This window comes from Mirounga angustirostris, unplaced genomic scaffold, assembly GCF_029215605.1.
Source record: "Mirounga angustirostris isolate CCGP_5_RB_7025 unplaced genomic scaffold, mMirAng1.0.hap1 SCAF_2, whole genome shotgun sequence".
In the NCBI taxonomy this organism is placed as follows: domain Eukaryota; kingdom Metazoa; phylum Chordata; class Mammalia; order Carnivora; family Phocidae; genus Mirounga; species Mirounga angustirostris.
Genome location: NW_026991710.1, coordinates 59,666,216 through 59,687,317, shown reverse-complemented (window position 1 = coordinate 59,687,317; position 21,102 = coordinate 59,666,216). Strand labels below are relative to the sequence as shown.

Genomic DNA, 21,102 nt, shown 5'->3' with positions numbered 1-21,102 from the left:
CTATCCCTGGTTATCATGGTCTTAAAGTTTCTTCACATCACTCACAATTACAGTGTCTCCCAACACAAATGAAACCTCTTTCCCACCTGGGAATTTGTTCAAACTACGTGTTCAGGTCTCCCGATCCCAGCTCTCCTTTGACACTTGTACTGGGAACTAGACTGGGTTTCTAGAAACAGCAAATGGCGCTCCCCATCCGCATTTTGATGATCACATGGCAGCCGCCGGTCAATGTCAGGGAGCATTCCTCTCACTCAGCCCTCCCCAGACCAAAGGAGCCCGCGGGGAATGAGAATTTCTCCTGAAACGTGGCTGAGCCTCCATCTGAATGCCATTCACAGAGTCTCCTTAAAGATTGCCCTGAGTCCATTCTTGGCTCAGCAGCTGTTCTCAGGGGACATGCGGAGTATTGTGCCGAGAACAGGAGTGAGATCATGAAGGAAAGCGACCCTGGTCATCACAGCTGGAACAGCCACCATCATTGCCTCGAGCTACCCCGTGCCAGGCCCCAGCTAGGCACAGATGTGTCGCCTCTCCATTTGGGCATTTAGGAAATAAGGACTCCAGGAAGTTACCAAAAACTCAAGTAGTTGTAACTCAAGTAACGTAGTAACTCAAGAAGTTACCAGCTCAACTGGGTAGTGGGCAGAAATGGGATTCAACCTTTAAGGCTGGATCCCCCAAACCCATGCTTTTCTACTTTGTGTGATTAGAAGGCCTGGCAAAGAGACTGGCCTAATAAGGCACCAGCTGAATAGTCTTTTTCTTTTTTTTTTTTTTTTAAGATTTTATTGAATTATTTGAGAGAGTGAGAGAGTGGGCTAAGGGGAAGGAAAAGGGACAAGCAGACTCTGCGCTGAGCGAGGAGCCCGATGCGGGGCTCGATCTCACCACTCTGAGATCATGACCTGGGCTGAAACCAAGAGTCGGAGGGTCAACCGTCTGAGCCATCCATGCGCTCCCACGAGCTGAATAGTGTTGGGCAAGTCACTTTACTCCTCCCCACCTTCCTGGCCTCATTTGTGTCTCTATCTCTACTTGTAAAATAAGGACTCATTCAACCATTCACACAGCTGATGTTTATTGTTTATGAGGTGTCAAGCTTTGATGAAACACACTCTTCCTCTCAGAGCATCTTTCCAAATTAAATAGTGTAGTGCAATACAAGGGTCTCACAGGCTCTGGGCACCTCTTACCCATAAAACCCTAAAGCCAGTAAGAAAGCTTGATGTGAGGACACGTGAGCCAACCCGGGTATCTTAGAAATGACTGTGGATCTCAAATTCAGGTTTTGTTTCCAGTGAGATCGTGACCAATGGGATAATGTCATCTTACTGCTGAAAGGAAGTTCTAAGAAGGTTCATTGAATCTAACTTCTTCATTTTACAAATGATAAAACGGAAGGTTATAGAAATTAAGGGATTTGGTTGAGATCAGACTCCATCAACTGCAGAGCTGGGACTAGATACCTTTTGATTTCTGGTTTGCATTCTTTTAAATTCTCTATTTCTTGGACTCATCCCAAGTGAAGCTGGCAGCTGAGACAATAAACAGGGATAAGCTCCTGGCCTCTGCCTCACAGTATACTTTTTCCAAAATTCAAACATCTCCATACCACTCTCGTGGGTTTTTTTATTTTTTAATTTTTTTGCCATCTTCACACCTCCTACACTATAATTTTCTTAATATATGTCTTTAAATCAAGTCATTATTTTTCTTTAGATACTTACTATATATAGCCTAAAAATAATAGCTATGGGGTCATGAATTCAATGTGCTATTTTATTCCTTTTTCAAATTCACAAGAAAACAAAGAAAGGTTTTATTAGGATAAAAAAAGGTTTAGCACCTTGCATAATAGCCATGTAGGGACCATACTTTGGGAACACTGCTCCAGGAACACCAGTTTCTCAAAGGGGCTGGGGGATGAGACGCTGGGCGGGGCGGGGGGGGGGGGGTAAATCAGCTGCCCTCAGGCCTCCGGAAGGGGCCAAAAAGAATGGAGGGCAGGAAGTTGGGGCCAGCAGCACCTGTGTCGCCACCTGCCACTGCTCTCAGGAATGCGGCAGCTTCATGAGTACTGCTGCTTGGGGGAGGCCAAAGTTGGCGGAAATGTGACACAGGAGGGCCAACTGCCCTGCCTCAGCCCCTCCCTGGAGCGGTGCAGACATGGAGGAAGACTGCACTTCTGGGTCCATGATGTTAACTAAGCCTGGATGTCTGTTCCCTCACATGCCCCATGTCAGTTCTGCCTTCTCCGCTCTCTCCCGTAGCACAGATTTGCATTGCCTGGCATCATTGCCCATCGTCACTATTTTTAAATTACTTTATACAATGAACATAATTCAGCCTGGGCTGAATTAGAACTTCTAATGAGCTAAGAGTACCACAACTTGCCATGGGTGGGAATCTCAGCTCAGATCCCTGGGGGATAGGGAAGGGGGAGTGCAGGTTGGAGTGATTTCTGGAGGAAAAAAAAAAAAAAGAACAGATTTTTTTTGTTTGCCCTGGATGATGAAGAATTCTCTTTTTCCTCTTCTGAAAATTCTGATCTGTAAGTGTGAGCAGGTCAGCTGTGTCATGTTAGCTCATCTAATTCCTTGACTGGGGGATATAGATATTTCTATTCAGGAGTTAATCAGAAAGAGGAAAAGAAATCCCTAAATCGCTCTGCTATCTGAGCATCCTTAATACAATTAGCTTTGAAATGATCCAAAAGAATTTCCTGGGGTTCTGTCCGTTGGGGACTAGCTGCATGACAAGGAGTAGGAGGAGGAATGTGGCGGCTGAGAAGTCAGCCTTTTGTAGCCTCTGACTTTCAACATGAAGGACCAAGTTGGGAATCTCAACTCATCGCTTTGTGAATGACTCAGAGGGGAAAAATAATGGATTGCAGGAAGCATGCCACTGTCTTGCTTAGAGCTGTCATTTAGCTCCATGGACACTGAAGGGGAGGTTTGTTGTTGTTTCTCTAGTATTTCAATGATGAAAATGAGGCATGACCATGGATAAAACAATCCCGAGGGTAAAATAAACCAGAAAAGTTGGCATATGCCCTTTTTGAGACCTAACTGGTGTGCAGGTGAGGCTCAGATTCCTTCAGGGTTCACCAGCCTTAGCAAGTAAGACCTTCCATGGTGCTATTTCCTTGGTTCAGAGGACATGTGCAAGAAGGAAGGAAGGAACCTCTCAGAGTCCAAGACAGAGTCTGAACCCTGTGTGCCACGCAATGTGCAAATTTATGATTTTTATCACGGAATACAGATGAATGCAGTTATTTTTCCCTTTCACACTCTTGATTATCCTTTTCTGTATTGGGTTATAGACAGGTACTTAAATGGATCCTTATTACCTAAGGTTTACAGTAATAATCCTTTTGGGAGTCTTCAAGTGTTTTACAAACATTCTGATTTTTCAAGTTAAGAAAATCAAAGTCTAGAAGAGTCAAACCCTTGTTGGTATCCACACAAAGAGCTGGCTACCCACTGTAATAATAATCGCTAATATGTACTTTAGTGCAAACTCTGCAAGAGACACTTCACATGCTTGTCTCAGTTAATCCTAATAAGCAGCCTATGAGGCAAGACAGCAATTCTATGGCCTTCGTTTTAGAGATGAGGAAAGCGTGACACCCAGTGATGAACAAACTTGCCCACGTCTCCCATCCAGCAAGTGGCGTTGGTGAGATCTGAATCAGGCAGTCTGATGCCAAAGTCTGTACTATTAGTAATATTCTTACCCTTCTAGAGCTCGGCTTTAAGATGACCCACAATTTCTCCAGACAGAAATATGGCAAAGTGTTTTTGATGGCCTACTCCCATGGACTTACTGAGATTTCATGATCTTAACCTAAATTCAAGTTCATTTTTAAATTTACTTTATTTTTCTTAAAGATTTTATTTATTTATTTGAGAGAAAGCATGCAAGCAGGGGGAAGGGGCAGAGGGAGAGAGAGAGAATCTCAAGCAGACTCTGTGCTGAGTGGGGAGCTGGAAGGGGGGCTCGATCTCATGACTCTAAGGTCACGCCCTGAGCCCAAGGCAAGAGTCCCACACTTAACCAACTGAGCCACCCAGATGTCCCTCACCTTCATTTTTGAGACTGTGGTTCCCACCTGAAAACCATGAGTCTGATGATAAAAGCAAGGTACTGTTAAGTGAAATGCTGTCTCTTATTGGCCAATATTTTTCTTGTGTAAGACCTGAGACACAAGGCATGCTGAGAGCAGTATTAATTAAGTATCTATTATGTGTTCTCCCAGTACAATGCTCCCCAGTCAGTACTCTGGGGTGGGATATTTAGATTCTTATCTGATAAAAATGATGAATTGGTGCTGATCCCTTTTCACTTTACTGTTATTATTTGATAACGAAAAGACGCGATCTTTTGAGTGAGAAGATTACAGAAAAGGGTCTAGATATAGAATCGAGTCTATTCCAGTCAGTTTCCCCAGTGAGATAGCAAGCCATAGATTCATTAATGACATCAGCTGTGCTTATAAGCGAAATCCCACTCTCTCAGTGAAGCATTTACAGAATCACTTTAGTCATATATGACTGGTGAAAGTATTTGAAACAGAAAATAAGAAACTGTCCAAATGTAATGAAAGGTGATACCGAGACAGTTAACATATTGGATGGATGGAGGTGAACCACTACCAGGTAACAACATAGATGGTAAGTAGCTGGTTTTATTACCTGGACATATATTTTTCAAAGGATATTTTGGAAATATTTCATCTTCAGATTTCAGATTAAGATTTAGGTAGTAAAATAAGCCAAAGGAGAAATAAAAGTAGTAGAGACAAGAATTCAGAATAATTTTTACCTAAAATGAAATCTGATCTTTGGAGCTCCTTATGGGAATTTACTTGGGATTCACAAGCTTTGAGGTTTAGCCTAAGTTTCAAAAAGTGGGCACAAAATTTAAAAAAAAGTGAGTAAAGGTTTATAGCAACCCATAAGCTCAACTCTGAAGTCCATGGGAACCAAAGGCAGGAGGGAGTCAGCAGGGTAGAAGAGAGGTGTGGTGGGAAGGAGGGTGGGTTAAAACCCACAGTGGCAGCAGAGAGCCCTTTAGACGGTCTATAATGATGGCTGTGTGTTAATTAGGGGGGTATCTGTGTGCACAGGTATTATGAACTGAATGTCTGTGCCCAATCCCCAACTCATATGTTGGATCCTACCCCCAATATGACAGTATTAGGAGGTGAGGCCTTTGGGAGGTGATTGGGCTGTGAGGGGGGAGCCCTCATGAATGGGATTAGTGCCCTTATACAAGAGACCCCAGAGAGCTCCTGTGCCCCCTTCTGCCAAGTGAGGGCACGGTAAGATGTCTGCGTGTGAACCAAGAAGCAGGGGGCCTCACCAGGTGCTAAATCTGTAGGTGTCTTCATCTTGTGCTTTCCAGAACTCTGAGAACTACATTGTAGTTTAGGTTACCCCACCTATGGGATTTTTGTCCTCATAGCCCAGACTGATGAAGACAATAGGTGAAAGTGTTTTTCTTCATTCTCAAAAGTCAGGGTTTATTAGGCTAAGAAAATATATGGATTTATTGTCTAAAGTTTGATATTTTGTCATTAAACTAGACTCTTGGGTGCTAGGAATATATCTGTGAGCCCACACAGACAAGGCCCCACTCTCGTGTACCTGGAAACACAGCGTAAATGGTGAACAAAGAGCCACAGGAGTAGATGTGAAGAAGAGATACAACTGAACTGTGACAGTTTGTAACCGGAAGACCAGAGTGGGACTGGGCGGGGGGTGGGGGTGGGGCGCCAGGAGACACTTCCTGAACAGGTGATCTTTGAGCTGAAATGAGCTGGAGTTAACCAGTGAAGGGATGTGTTTTGGGTTCCCAGGAGAAGCATTCTAATGAGGAAAGGCCCTGTGTCAAGAGGGAGATCAGCATGTTCATGGAACAGAGGGACCCCAGTGTGGGAGGTACAGAGAGTGAAGGGTAGGGGGTGGGATGAGGCAGGGATGGCAGCACAGCCTGGCCTCGCAGGACTCTTTGGGCTTATGGGTTTCAACCTCAGGGTAGTAGGAGGCCCCGGAGGGGCTGGGATGCAGGTGGTAGCAAGGTGGTGTGTGACCTGAGCAGATCTGTGTATAATCGTCCCTCTGGCTGCCATGTGGAGAATGGGCAGGATGAGGAGATTGAGGCAGGTGAGCACGTGAAGGGACCATTAGGGTGCCATTATGGGAGCCTGGACACAAGAGGGAGAATGAAGAGAAGTGGACGAATTTGGCAGCTACTAAGACTTTGGTGATGGAGAGGACACAGGGAGTAAAGAAGGAGCGACATGAAAAGATGGCGGCCCCACTCAGCCTAAGAGGCCAGGCCTGGGCATGTACAATGATGGGATGTCTGCACCACTGAGCCTAAGATGCATAGAATGCATTTTAGGATTATCGCGTCCTGACACATTCTGGGCATTTCAAAAGAATCTGATCAGTAAATGTTCAACATTCTTTTAGATGATCTTCCCACCTATGTGTTTTTAATAAATCATATATATTTTTAACATATTTAACATATTTTTAATACATCATTTAAATTAACTTACCACGATGCACATTTTTTTTTTTATTCCTACAATTTTTCCACGTGTACTTTAAAAAATAGTCTTCCACCTTTTTCAGGACTTCATTCTTTTTCAAATCTATGGCACATCCTAAGAGTTAATCATGCAATAAGGAAATGTCATGTGGAGCTAGAAGTCCCTCGCAGGTATGGATGCAGGGCTGTGTAGACGTCTGTGTCTGCCAAATGCTCTTTAGGGAAGGGTATTTATTAGCACAGTTCATACTGAATAAAGACTGGGGTTCAGACTAACAATACAAAGTTCAAAGACCTTCATCAATTTTCACAATTACATGGACTTCCCTTTGTAATGAGGAGTATAAGCTAGCACAGTAAGGCCAGTGGACACTTGGATTTTACAGACAAAAGAGAATATCCACTCCGCAACAAGCAAAGTAACTATAATTTTAAAGTTTGCATTTGCAAGAATTGAAGATATCTCCAATATAACTTGGTGTGCAACGTCAGTTAATCCCTCAAGCACCTGTTGCGCACCAAATTGCGCACGGCGCCCTTCAATTTAGGTCATGGGTCAAAACATATCGTTCTCATACTGTCCACCCTTGAAGAGCTGATTTAATAACACAAGAGGATCCAAACTTAACAGATCATGTCTCTCTTCCTCAAAAGCAAAACAAAAACTGAAAAACAAAAACCAAAACTCATTTCTTCTGCATAGCCGCTTTCGGAAGGCTGTGACTACCACCTGTTTCCCTTCCCACCAGGCAGCCCCGCCCCTTAACCTCGGCAGGCCACGCGCAGCCTTTGACAACATCCCACGTAGCTGATTTCCACAGTAGTGATGGAGGCCATCGGCCCTCCCCCAACTTTTCCCTTCTGTGATGTCAGGTAGGATCGGTGTAGCGGAACGAACGTTTAACTTAGGGTCAGTCAGGAGAACTGATTGGAATCCTGGTCTGGTCACTCAAGTGAAAACTTGAGTAAGTTACTGAATCTCTTTGGTAGAAAAGATACCATCGAGATCACCTAACCGGAATGTTCTGAAGATCACCCAGGGGCTTACCTGTGTCCATTGCTAGCCATACTGAATAAAGACTGGGGTTCAGACTAACAATACAAAGAACGTGTATATTCTCACTTGTATATTCTTAGAACATGTATATTCTCAGTAAGCCTCATATGAATATGAATCTCATTTCTTTGGCATAGGATAATTGTAATACACAATTTCCTGGTATGATAAGCCAAAAGGACCCAAAAGATTGCCTTTCTTGTATTTGGTTTATAGCTAAGAGCCCTTAACGTCAGAGTAATGAAGTGACATGGTCTATCAGGGGCAATGGCAAACTGGAAACAAGGAAGAAACTGGTCTATGTGTTTCCGGTACCGAATGCCCTGCAACTTATCATACCTATTCCTGCCACAGGAATATCCTTAAAATATGATTCTCAGCATTTTCTTCCCCCAGTCAAAAGCTTTTGATGACTATCAATGGTCTGGTAAGTAAAATAAATCACCTCATCCTGCTACTCAGGTTCCTCTAACACTTGTCCTGAAACCTTGCTTCCTGCTTCTACAAATTCCCCCTTCCATGCAATCTGGGATCCACTAAACTAGGCTACTTGCCATGCTGTGCACATGCTACCTTGTAAGCTCCGTGAGGACAGTAATGTCTTATTCATGGCCAAACCCTAGTACCTAGCCTCACAGTCAAAGCTCAGTAAAAGTTTGTTGAAGATGGTGGGCATTCTTCATTATGATAAATACGACAATGACAAAAATACTAGTAATGATAGTAAAATGGCAATAATGATGATGATGATAAATCACAGAGAAATAACAATCATAGACATTGACTGAACCATTGGTCAATAGCCACCAAGCTCTAAATTTCTTAATTAAACCTTACAATAATCTCATCATGGGGCTACTATCCTTATCTCACCCCACCAATGAGATGATCAACGCTCAGAGAGGTTAAGCAACCTCTCTGGTATTGGTTGACTGACTCTTTCATTCACATATTCAACAAATGTTACTGAGGGTCTCCCACATGTCAGGCTCTGTCCTAGGGATCGGGGACGTAACCTACATCTCTTCCTCTTTGTGAGCAAGTTCCTTGCTTTCATGGAGCTGACAGTCTAATGGTGGAAAACAGACACCCACTCGCTAAATAAATGAGATAAAGTCAGAAAGTGGTAAGTAATCAAAAGGAAAGTAAGTCAGGGTAGTGGGACCAACAGTGATGGGATGACTATTTCACCCAGGGGTAAGGGGAAAGGCTCATGGGGATCACTGAGGGGATGGCAGCCAAACAAAGTCCTGATGGGTGAAAAGGAGTGAGCCACTGAAGACCTAGAGGGAAAATCTTCCAGGCAGAGGGAACAGCAAGTACAAAGGACCTGTGGCAAGAGTGTCTTCAGTATATTCCAGAAACAGTAAGGATGCCGGTGTGTTTGCAGGTAAACGTGGCAGAAAAAGAGGAGAGCAGAGACACTGCACGGGTTAGATTGTGGGAGCACTGCAGGTGTGACACAGACTTGGCTTTGGCTGTGCTTTGGAGGGAAAGCAACAGAAGGGTCACAGAGCCAAGAAGTGACAGGGTCCATCCTAGGTTTTAAAAGGATCTCTCTGGCAAGGAAGAGCTAGTGGGGATCCGTTATAGGAATATTAAAGTCATACCAGTGAGAGAGGGAGGGGGCTGAGAGGAGCCTGGGCTCTGATGGGCTGCCTGAGGAGTCTGTGAGGAAAGAAGGAGTCCAGGACTAGCCCAGGGTTTCTGGAAGGTGAGGGAGGAGCAGACGGAGGGCTGAGGATCAGGAACTCACCATACACATATTCAGCGCGAGCCGCCTACGAGCCAGGCATGTGGGGATATGAGTTAGCTGACAGCCGGCTATACATGACTTTAGTTCACTGAAACAAAACAGGGATAGAACTTTCTGTCTCAGAATTATCAGCAAATGGATGGCATGTTAAGTCCTGCAACGGGATGAGATCATCTCAGGAGTGAGTGCGGAGAGGTCGGGACAGAGGAGGGCAGGACTGGCCCTGGGGAGCTGCAGGGTAGGAGGATGAGGGGCGAAGGAAGGAGTGCTCAGCCAGGCAGGCGAAGACCTGAGAGATGTGCCCTGGAGGCCAGGGGGAGACAGGGCCTCAAAGCCCAGGGTAGTGCCCATCCCTGGCCAATGCTGCTGACAGGTCAGGTCAAGCCGGGCCTCACATCAACCCCTAGACTTGGCAGAGGTGGAAGGCGCTGGACCCGTCCTCCGCAAGAGCAGTTCCGGGGACTGCAGCTGCTATGTGGATTCTCAGCTACTCCGGCTCTGGCTCCCTGAATCTCCCTGGCCCTGGCTCTCTTTAGGTCCCAATTCCCTTCCTCTCCTCAGACTCAGCTCCTGGGCTCCCTGCATCATGGAACCTTCCCTCAGCCCCTAGTCACATTTCACTGCCATGGCATTTACCTTGTTTTAGATTTATTCACTGCTGACCATGGCTAGATATCCGTGGAGTGGACGAGTCCTTGGAGGAATAAAAATACGCCAGGTGAACGTCATGCAGAATAACAAAATGCGACACGGAAGTGTGGTATAATTACTGCCACTATGAAGGCAGCTCAGGGATCTCTCAGGGAGAACAGCCCCAGACGCTAATCTGTTAGCCCAGTCTCTGGGTTCCCCTGGCCTGCAGGGCTGGGGAAGGAGCCGGGCAGCGAGCCCCGCCTGCTGAAAGGAGGCTCGATCGTGGTTTTCAGGATCTGGGCTCCGGGCCCAGCTCTGCCCCTGGGCGGCGTGACCTTAGGCGAGCCCCTCCAAACTTCTGGGACATAATTTCTTCACCTTTGAAATGAACAGATTATATCCCATCTGCTCAAAGATCCTTCTACCCATTTCAGGTCCTTCTCAGATTAGAAACTAATGTGGTCATAATAGTGGTGTGAAGAGTTAGTCGTGCCCTTTTCTCTCTACTGAAGCTATGAAATCTCAAAGACCGGTCTTCTCCTTCTTTGCCTCAAGCACAGTATACTGGTAGATGCACAGTAAATATCTTTTGATTTACTAGATCACCAGGATAAATACTTTTTTTTACGAAATGTACCCTGGCCCGATCTCTCTCCACCCTGCCCCCCCATATCTCTTCTCAGGTCAGTGCCTCAGTCCTTCCTTAATTCACCCTGGGGTTGCTCCTGGGTGCGGTATTCCCTAGAACTATAAAGGCTCATGACCCAGGTCCGTCACTAATTTTGTGCCTCTTGACCCTGCTGGCTTAGAGTTGAGGAAATCAAGACACAGGTTCTACAACACAAACCAGAATGCTGGTACTAGACTGTCTTAGCTAATCCAGCCCATGGAACGAGGGTGCTCACGGAAAGTAGTAGGTTTTGTCAGATTATGGAGATTCTTGAATGCCAAGCTCAGAGTCTGTGCTCAGGAATATGAATCTACCATGTCTGGAGTATCCTGGAGGGGACAGAACGTGGAGAAAGGGAGATCAGCTAGAAAACTGAAGAAGCTATGTCACGGGGGCGTGGCAGGGAGGGCCCGAACTGGGACAGAGAGAAGAGCTCAGGACCCCTGCAAGCCTGTACTTTGCTGGCCCCTTTGCTAGGGACAGTCCTTAAGACGCGGAGTCACGTCAACACCCACTCTGTTCCAGGAACTAGGTCCATGTTAAGATGGTCCCGGTGCGCTGGGACCAGCAAGTGGGGGCGTGGGCTTAGAGTGGAGATAGAAAATGCACATCTAAATGTTGTGGGGTGAGTGCCGGCCGGAGGTGTAAACAGGGTGCTAGTGGGGATGGGGGCTGCACAGAGGAAATCAACATTCGAACTGGCTGTGCCCCTCTCCAGCCTTCTGATGAGCCCTCCCGGGAGGCTGAGCTGGATGGACGACATCGTGGCTTCCCTGTTCTTGGCTTCTGGCTGCGTATCAGAGGGAAGGGAGACAGGGAGGGCAGAAGGTTTATTTCCTTCGCTCCCAGGAGATGAACCTTGGGTTAGCGGTGTCTCTCAACCAAGAGTCACTGCTTCTGTCAAGGTGGTCTGTTCTACAAGACTCTCCTTCTGGGTTCTGGTGACTGTTCCCTCCTCCTAGGCCTGACTCACAATGGCTCTGCTATTATGCTCCCCTGTAGTTTCCCCAGACCCCAGGCAAGAATTTGTGATTAATTCCTTTATCCCAGTGTGACTGGATCTCTCTCTCTCTCTCTCTCTCGTTGGGACTCTCACAGATATCCTGGGCCTTTGAAATAAGAATACACAATTCTTTGGGACTTTATCTCCTGGTAAACTGTGAGCTCTTCCCTGAGGAATCATGTCTTGTTCATCTTAGCCCTCTCTCCCCACTTCTTCTCTTAATGGGAGTTTCTGTTCATAGGGGTTGCTTATTGATTGTTTGCTAAAAGATATTCATTTCTCCTCCGTCACAGCCATGCCTTTGACCCCAGCTAGTCATGTGGCTGTGTTCTGAACATTCCCCAGGGGAGGAGCCACAGCTCTGTTCCCCCCTTCACCTTCTGGCTGTTCTCACCTCACTGTTTCTCACTTGGGAGGACAAACACTCCCACTAAAGCCTTTTCCTGCTCAATACCCTAAAGTTTACCATCTTTACGTCAATACCAGATGCCTGTGACCTCAGAAGAGACCCTAAATCTCTCTCCACCCTAATTTCTAAGCTTGCAAAATCAAGATAAGAATAATACTGACTTCAGAGGACTGCTGGGAGAATAAAAACAAATGCGATGTCCTGTAAAATTTATTGCCTTTCCCATGAACTATATCAGTGACTATAAAGAATAAGCAAGTTCTCTACCCCTCCCCCATCCTACTTGGCCTGACTGGTTTCCATGAGGTAAGCACTTCGTTAACAGGCCGAGCAAAATACTAGTAACTGACATTTCCTGAGCACTTATTCCCCGCTGGTAACTGTTCTAAGCACTTCATAGGTCATCTCATTTAATCCCCACAAGAATCATGTCCAACAGAACCTATTTTGTCCCCATTCTACAGATGAGGAAAAATAACGATACAAAAAGATGAAGTCACTCGCCCAAGGGCCAGAGCCAGAACTTAAAACCTAGGAAGCTCGGCCAAAAAGCCACGCAGTTAACCCCTCTGTTTACACTGTCTCCCCTATGGACATTCTCTGTGACATATGGGAAGACACATCATGAGGACCAGCGGCAGCAATCAGTGAGACAGCATGTGGAAGTTAATCAAGTGACTAAAAGCAACGTTTGACCCTGGTGGCAGTTCTGGCGAATGGAGCTCAGGCTTGGCTCTCCAGAATTCAAACTGAGATCAGTTGGGTGGGGTTAATGGAACTGCATTCTTCACATCTCCGTGTTCTGGTGACTGAGACTCACCTGAACTTAGCGCATGCTCCACTTCCTGCATGCTCACCCCAGGGGAGGCAGTGGTCTCCATGTCCATCATCACACAGGTCACTTTGGTCGGCACTGTGGCTTGGGGTGTTGTCTCCGCGGGCAGCGGCTGGGCTGTGGCATGTGAAGTGGGTGTGTGGGCAGAGCTGTGCTCTTCTGCTGGGGCCTCTGGTGGGGTCGGGGCTCCGGTGGGCTTGGTGCTGGTCTCGGCAGAGCTGTGATTGGTGCTGGCCGAGGAGGCAGAAGAAACCTCCGGGGGTGAGGTTGATAGGGGTGGGGGTGATGAGGCTGGAGCCTGAGGGGAGGTGAGGGTGGGAGACTCAGTGGGGGCCGCCGAGGGGTGCTGGGACCCTGTGGGGGGCGTGCTTGCCTCCTCGGGAGTGCTTGAGCTGTGTTCTGGGGGAGTGGCTGTTGAGTGCACCCCACCGCCAGCTGGTGAGGGGTCTGTGCTCGTGCCTTCCCGGTGAGAGGCCGGGCCGCTCGTCGTCTCCTCTTCTCTGGGCTCCGTGGAAATGTTCTTGGGGAGCAGAGGTGCTGGCGCCGAGGCTGTGGCTGGGAAGACCGAGTTGCTGGGAGTGCCACTGGTCGGGGAAGCGGGAGGGCTCTGTGGAGAGCTCGTCCAGATGGCCGTGGAAGGGACAGAGGCTGCCGGAAGAGAACCGGGCAAGGGGGCAGACGGAGGCAGGCTCTGTACCCTCAATCCTGTGGAAGAGCCGGCACAAAACATGGTTAGTATGTGAAAACCTCTGAGGGAAGCCTGCTTCACAGCATTTCCACAGGTCTTTCTCATTTTGCATCATGCCCTCCCAACTGTGAAGGTGACTTGTGAATATTTTCTGTCCACTCACTGCTCCCTCCTCCCTTTGTGACTATCAGTGGGAACCAGCCTGGAGGCCCAGTAAGAACCATTAGTGGGTCCATCGACACACTTCCAGCCAATGCATGGAATGACCTAATCTTGTCTCCTGCTTGCTTAAAACTGTGCCCTTAAAAAGTGAGACTCTCTGGGGAACTGACCTTTACCGGGAATTGTCTGGATTGCTATGGGGCCTGCACCCCAATACCTGCGGGGATGCCCAGGGTGTGTGCTGAGGGTGGGGGAGGCAACGGTTGGTGAGTGCAGAGCTGGAGGGGCTTATGGATTGGCTGTTCCCTGCCCCAGAGATTGTGAGCTCTGCTTGTGTGTGTGCGTCTGTGTGTGTGTGTGTGTGTGCGCGCGCACGCGCGCTTTGCATTTATGCACAGGGATACCAGGGCTATGGGCTTGCTGGTGGGATGAGTCAAGATGTGAACACATTGCCTTTGAAGGGGGAAAGGCACGAAGTCCCAGAATAAAAGCTGAGAGCAGGAATCTGAGGTTTGGAAAAATTATCTGGGACTGGAACCTAGTTCTTTCAAATTCTAGCTTGGGGTCTTTACAACCATAGCATTTTGCAAAATGTTCTCCTTCACATTTTGTAACATTTAGAATTAATTTCCTTCCTTCCTCCCTCCATTTGCGCATTCCGTTTAATTAACTAATTAATTCTTTCATCCATTCAAGTACTTAATGAATGGCTTCTATGTGCTATCACTCAGCTAGTCCTGGATTTTGCTTTTGCTTTTTATGTAAACCATCTTTTGATTGAGCCCCCATGCCCCTCACCATCCCCCAACTAGCTTTTCCCCTAGTCATTTCTATTCAGTGGTTGGCACCTTCTTTCACTCAGTTGTTCAGTTAAAAACTGAGACATCACCCTTAATGCACCTCTTTCCCTCACACCCCATATCAAATCCATTGGCGAATCAGAATGAGTCTACCTTGAAAATATATCCCAACCCAACCACTTTTCCTCACCTCCCGCATCATCTCAACATCACCCGAGCCACCAGTCACTCGCAGAGACAACTGCCATAATCTCTTCATTAGTCTTCTGCCTTCCAGATTTTCTCCCTTTCTGTTACTTTTCACATAGCAGCCGGTATGATCTCTTAAAGTGGTACATCAGAGCATGTTCTTTATCTAGTCAAAACCCTCCAAAGTCATTCTGTTGCACTTAGAACAAAATTCCAAACTAATCCCCTACATTGCCCCATGCTCGCTTCATCATTCAGGTTGGTCTCGGCTCAAATGCCACCTCCTTCTCAGAGGAGCCTTCCCAGATGATCCTAACTAAAATCATTCCTACTCCAGCTCCTTGCTTATTTTTTAAAAGATTAATTTTTTAATTGTTAAAATACATATAACATTCACCATTTTAACCATTTTTTAAAAGATTTATTTATCTGAGAGACAGAGAGAGAGGAAGTACACGGTGGGGGGGATGGGGCAGAGGGAGAGGGGGAGAGAGTGTCAAGCAGACTCCACGCTGAGGGTGGAGCCTGATGCTGGGCTTGATCTCACAACCCTAAAATCATGACCTGAGCAGAAACCAAGAGTCGGGCGCTTAACTGACTGTGCCATCTAGGCCCCCCATTTTAACCATTTTTAAGTGTACAGCTCAGTGGTATTAAGTTCAACCATCACCACTAACCCATCTTCAGAACTTTCTCGTCTTCCCAAACTGAAACTCTGTACCATTAAATAACAGTAACTCTCCTTTTTTCCCCCCTCTCCCCAGCCCTGGAAACCACTATTCTACTTTCTGTCTCTATGAATTTGACCGTTCCAGGTAATGCATGTAAGTAGAGTCATATTACAACTGTCCTTTCATGACTGATTTATTTCACTTAGAATAATGTCTTCAAGGTTCATCCATATTGTAACATGTGTCAGAATTTCCTTCCTTTTTAAGGCTGAATAATATTCTATTGTATATATAGACCACATTGTATTCATCCATTCATTCACTTATGGACTTTGATGGGTTGTCTCTACCTTTTGGTGACTGTGAATAATGCTATGAATCTGAGTGTACAAATATCCATTTGAGACCCTGCCTTCAATTCTTTTGGTTATATATCCAAGAAGTGGAAGTAATGGATCATATGGTAATTCTATGTTTGATTTCTTGAGGAACCACTATACCCTTTGCTCATTTTTTTTTTCATAAAATAAAAGTTTCTTCCTGAAATCATATTATTATTTATTTACTTATTATCTCTCTCTTCTATCAGAATGTAAGCTCCATGAGGGTCCAGGGACCTGGTCTTATTCATTTCTGTTTCCCCCAAGCCTAGGACAGTGTCTAGGTCATGGTAAGTGCTCAGTAAGTCCTTGTGGAAGCAAAGAAGGAAGGGAGGGAGGGAGGGAGGGAAGGAGGGAGGGAGGAAGGAAGATGAATTAACTTAAGAACGATATCCAAGGGCGCCTGGGTGGCTCAGTTGGTTAAGCGACTGCCTTCGGCTCAGGTCATGATCCTGGAGTCCCAGGATCGAGTCCCGCATCGGGCTCCCTGCTTGGCAGGGAGTCTGCTTCTCCCTCTCCCACTCCCCGTTTGTGTTCCCTCTCTCGCTGTGTCTTTCTCTGTCAAATAAATAAATAAAATCTTTAAAAAATAATAAAATAAAATTAAAAAAAAAAAAAAGAACGATATCCAAAAATACTCCAGAATCTCTCTATTCTCTTCTACATATCACTTAGTATGGCCACATCCATCAGAGCTACCTCAGGAATGGCTGCCTACCTGGTGTCACATGAGCGCAGGAACCTTGCTTTCAAAGTCAGCCTCAGGCTCTGTCATTCTACAGTGACACATACCTACCTATGCCTCATGTCATGTTAGGTCTTCAACTCTTTAGCCCTCCATATTCAGAGGAGATTTCCTTGCCGGTAGCCTACAGGTAATGGCCAGCCATGATCAAAATTCGTAAGCAATAAAACACGGGCTAGATTCCAGCACAGAGGAAGGGGGAAAAGATATATGGGGAGGCATTCAGGCACTTGGGGGAACACTGCTTACCTCTTCATTCTGGCACACAGTAGATGCTGTAGCTGATGAAAAGTTGTGCTACAGAATCTATTCTGAAAACACTTTTCTCATATTTAACTGAATTTAACGTTTGAATTGTTATTGAAGTACTTGGTTTTATTTTCTCATATTTAACTGAATTTAATGTTTGAATTGTTATCGAAGTACTCGGTTTTATCTTGTTGAAAAGGAGTCGGTAAAGATCATAAACTATAAGTTACTCTCCTAGTAAATAGGAGGGCAGACCTCCTATATTAGGCCACATAATAGTCCATGCTGCTATACTGGACTTTTGGCAGCTCTGAAGTGTCAACGATTTCAGAATGAATACAGAGCAAAAGAACCTTAAAATATGGACAGAACACCAGTTGGGAAAAATATTATTAAAATGCTGGATCTTCGTATGGGACCTTTGGAGCTTACTGGCTCTGCATCCTGGTAGCTCCCATGGCTCATTATTCTGTGGCCAAAACCCCAAGATGACAATGTTCAACTACTGTTGATAGTATCATATAATAGATGGGCAGATGGAGGCGGAGATGGCCGCAGTCTGGTAGCTGATTCAGAGCCTTTGGAAGCCTGGGATATGTGAGGAATGAGTCATACACAAAGGAGCACTAATTCACTAATTCCTTCCTTCCTTCCTTCCTTCCTTCCTTCCTTCCTTCCTTCCTTCCTTCCTTCCTCCCTCCCTCCCTCCCTCCCTCCCTCCCTCCCTCCCTCCCTCCCTCCCTTCCTTCCTTCCTTCCTTCCTTCCTTTACTGAGTAGCTTCTATGCCTGTGGCTTTGCCCTCAGAGGATTCAATATCCAGCAGGACAGAAAGGACACCTTCCTGTAATATGATGTGGCAAGTGCCTCACTTAAGTAAAAGCAGGTTACAGTGGGAGCCCTGAAGTATGATGGATACATTCTGTATAGAGACCGTGGAATGCAAAAGTATACAAACGTCATTTTCAAATGACATTTAGAAAAGTCACAGAAGAGATGACATTTGAGTTGGTTCTGAAAGGATGAGAACACACAAGATGCCACTGAAGGTGTTTGATGTTCAGGGTGACACCTGCTTTGTCATTTCCAGTGGAGCTAAAAGCTGGACCACGAAAATCATTAAAGTGCTGAAAAGAACATGCTCCAGTAATTGGTTTTGTTGCTAGAAATACCTATTTCCTTGTTTAACTCTGACTAGTATACTATTATAACTCCTACCTTCCTGCTTCCAAAGAGGACTGGAGGTGGTCATTCATCTTCCATGGCTACCTTCTGAGTACTTATTTAAAATACTTTACATCCAGTTCAAGCAATTCCTACTCCTAACAAAACAACAATGCAGGAGATTGTGACAGTGCTGGTCATCTTCACTTGAATAAGGCATTAGAAGCCTCTGCTCTGCCTTATTTGATGGTGCATTCCATACTGCTGCGATCGCATGGTGGTGGTGGGTCTTCTTGCAGCATGAAGACATCCAAGGCCCACTAGGACTATCCTAGGGAATGCCTGCTATCTTCCTCCGCTCAGGCTGCCAGCACAAAATACCACATAGACTGGGCAGCTTTAACAACAGGAGTCTACTTCTCACAGTTCGGAGACTGGCAAGTTCAAGCAAGGTGTGGGCCCATTCAGTTTCTGGTAAGAGCTCTATTCCAGGCTTATAGGTGGCCACTTTTTCTCATGGAGTGAGGGAGAGGCAGCAAGCTCTCTGCTGTCTCTTCTCATAAAGGCACTAATCCCATCCTTAGGGCCCCACTGTCACGATCTCATCTAAGCCTAATCACTTCCCCAAAGCCCCATCTCCACATACCATCACACTGGGGGTTAGGACCTCAACATTCAGAGTCATGGAGATAGTCTGAGGAAGTATCATTTCTGCTTTCTCACATGATGGATTTGTGCTTCCAAAGGAATATCAAACTGTGTAAGTCAAACAGATAAGGGTGTATACTTTGTCAGGATTTAAAAAATTTTTTTTAGAGCTAGAAAGGGGCTCTGTGATGTGAGTACAGCTCCTCATTTGATACATGGAGGATGGACGCAGGAAGTGGTGTAAGTGAACTCATACTTCTAAGACGAGTAGCTGGGCTATGTGGCCCAGAAAGAATCATGTAGGGACAGAATCAGACTGTGTCCTTGACTGGAAAAGAGCGGTAGAATGTACTGTAGCCGGTAAGCAAGTGGGGGCGCCCCAGGGGAGGCCGGGCAGCTGAACAAGCTGAAATCATGCAGTGCCCCATACACCTTCCCATTCCAAATACAGCCACCTTCCCCTGAAGGAAAGGATTAGCTCTCATATTTCCTTGAGAAAAATGGCAGAAAAACTAGAGTGAAGAAATCGAACCCGTTACTCTCAATTTAGAGGTGAATGTGCGTTGTTCCAAAACAGTGACATCGCCAGATGTGGTGGGTCCCGCCTGGGCAGCGACAGGCCTACGTGCCTGAACTGGGCTGACTCAAGGAAGGAAATCTCTTAGACTTGGCCCAGAGGAGAGTTCTAGGGGAATGATGGCCAACTTCACCTAATCTGAAATTCCTCCTAGTGGGCTGACAAATGGCAGTCTTTCCTGAAGTCTGGTCAGGTTGAAGCTTTTCTATTGCAAGAAGAGCTGGCCGCTTGTTGCTCAGAAAAAAAGCGGATTCGTAGTTGGAAAGAAAATTATTCATTGCCATGTACATTGTCCTTTATGGGAGAGGCCAGGATCAGAGTTTCTGTCTCTTTGATGTACGAGAGCAAGGTGTCTGGCTCGATCCCCAGTTTCTTGCCTTGCTAGGAGAAGGGATCTGGGGGCCGCCAGGTTTGGGTAGGTGAGTTCTCCCCGTGCTGAGATATTCCAGGGTAGAGAGGCTGCATTCTGCACACGTACTGCCGCCTCCTGGCCCCCACCGGGTGTCAGCGACATTCGGCCGCATGGGCAGCCTGTGCACGATGAACGCCCCGAACTGTCGCCTTTTCCTGGGTTTCATGAGCAGCCGCGTGGGCCAGAGTCCCAGGTAGCTCGACGGCCAGTGTTGCTTACCCATCCCCCTCCCAGCCCCCTGCATGTCCTTTCCTGCCCTTGGCTTGTCAAGTACCTGAGGAAACATGTGACAAAGCTTTGACAAATTCAGTGAAACTCGATCAAAACGCACTCAGGCCCTTTCCCGTTGCTGCCAAGTCAGGCTGAGTGGTGCCTCTGCCTGCGGTCTCACGGCTCACGCCAGGCCTGCCTGCCGGAGGCCCCACGGCTGCGGAGGGCTGCGCGCTCAACGAGCGCTAAGCTTAGCCAGAGGGCCGCCGCCGCAAGCGGGCCCGCATCACAGCCCCCCCGAGGCTTGAGAGGAGAATGGGCAGCCTGCGCTGGTTTCCCCCGACCTGAGGCTAAAACTTCAAATGCCCCGCAATGATGGGGTTTTGGAACATAGGTGAGGTCCGGAGCCCACGGCCTAGAAGGAATTCTTGAGACGTCTTTGGTGCAAAAAGGTGGTTTATTAAAGCACGGGGGCAGGACCCGTGGGCAGAAAGAGCTGCTGCCCTGGGGTCTTGAGGAGTCGTGATTATGTACTCGGGAGTTGGGGGGAGTAAGGAAAAGGAAGGTTTCAAAAGAACTTTCATATGCTTTTTTTTTCTTTTAAAGGTTTTATTTATTTATTTGACAGAGAGCAAGAGAATAAGAGAGATTGAGCACGCACAAGCAGAGGGAGAAGTAGGCTCCCCATTGAGCAGGGAGCCCGCTGCAGGACTCGATCCTAGGACCCTGGGATCATGACCTGCGCCAAAGGCAGACGCTTAACAACTTCACCACGCAGGCGCTCTACAAGATACCAGAGGCCTTGCCACTGTCAAGTTAAGGTTGTTTTCCCCTCTAGCAAGGTATTAACATTAAGATAGCTGGGAGATTCCTGGAAGAATGTCACACAAGTCCCACCCAGGAGTGGGGGTGTGGGGGGGGGGGAGGATGCAGGGTGTCAGCTTACGCTTGGTCTTCAGCTAGCCTTCTGCTCCCTCATCAGCAAGGCCTGGAGGGCTCTCCACCATCCAGCCCCAGTCTGCCCCTCCAGCCTTGCTCCCCACCAGGCCCTCAAACACACGAGGCTTTTCCCTTAATTCTATTCCTTCTGCCTAAACAGCGCTCTCTTTTCTCTGCCTGAGTTACTCCTATTCATCATGCCAGTGTTAGCTGAAGTGCCTTTGCTGACTCTCCTGCTAAATCCGTCCCTCCCCCACCCCCAAGCCCTCCTGGGTTCAGAGCACCCGGTACCTTCACCGGCTAGCCCTGACCTCAGTGTGTTAACTATGTGATTGCTTACAGG

The 21,102-nt window shown here is 46.8% G+C and overlaps 1 protein-coding gene across 2 annotated transcripts in view; it reads right to left on the bottom strand.

Moving 5' to 3' along the window:
- Positions 1-21,102, bottom strand: part of PARM1 (prostate androgen-regulated mucin-like protein 1) — a 105,839-nt gene that overhangs the window by 24,788 nt on the left and 59,949 nt on the right. For both annotated transcript variants that reach the window (XM_045881001.2, XM_045881003.3), the window contains one exon: positions 12,913-13,632. In XM_045881001.2, coding sequence (XP_045736957.1) covers positions 12,913-13,632 — 720 coding nt within the window. The remainder of the gene's footprint in view (positions 1-12,912; positions 13,633-21,102) is intronic.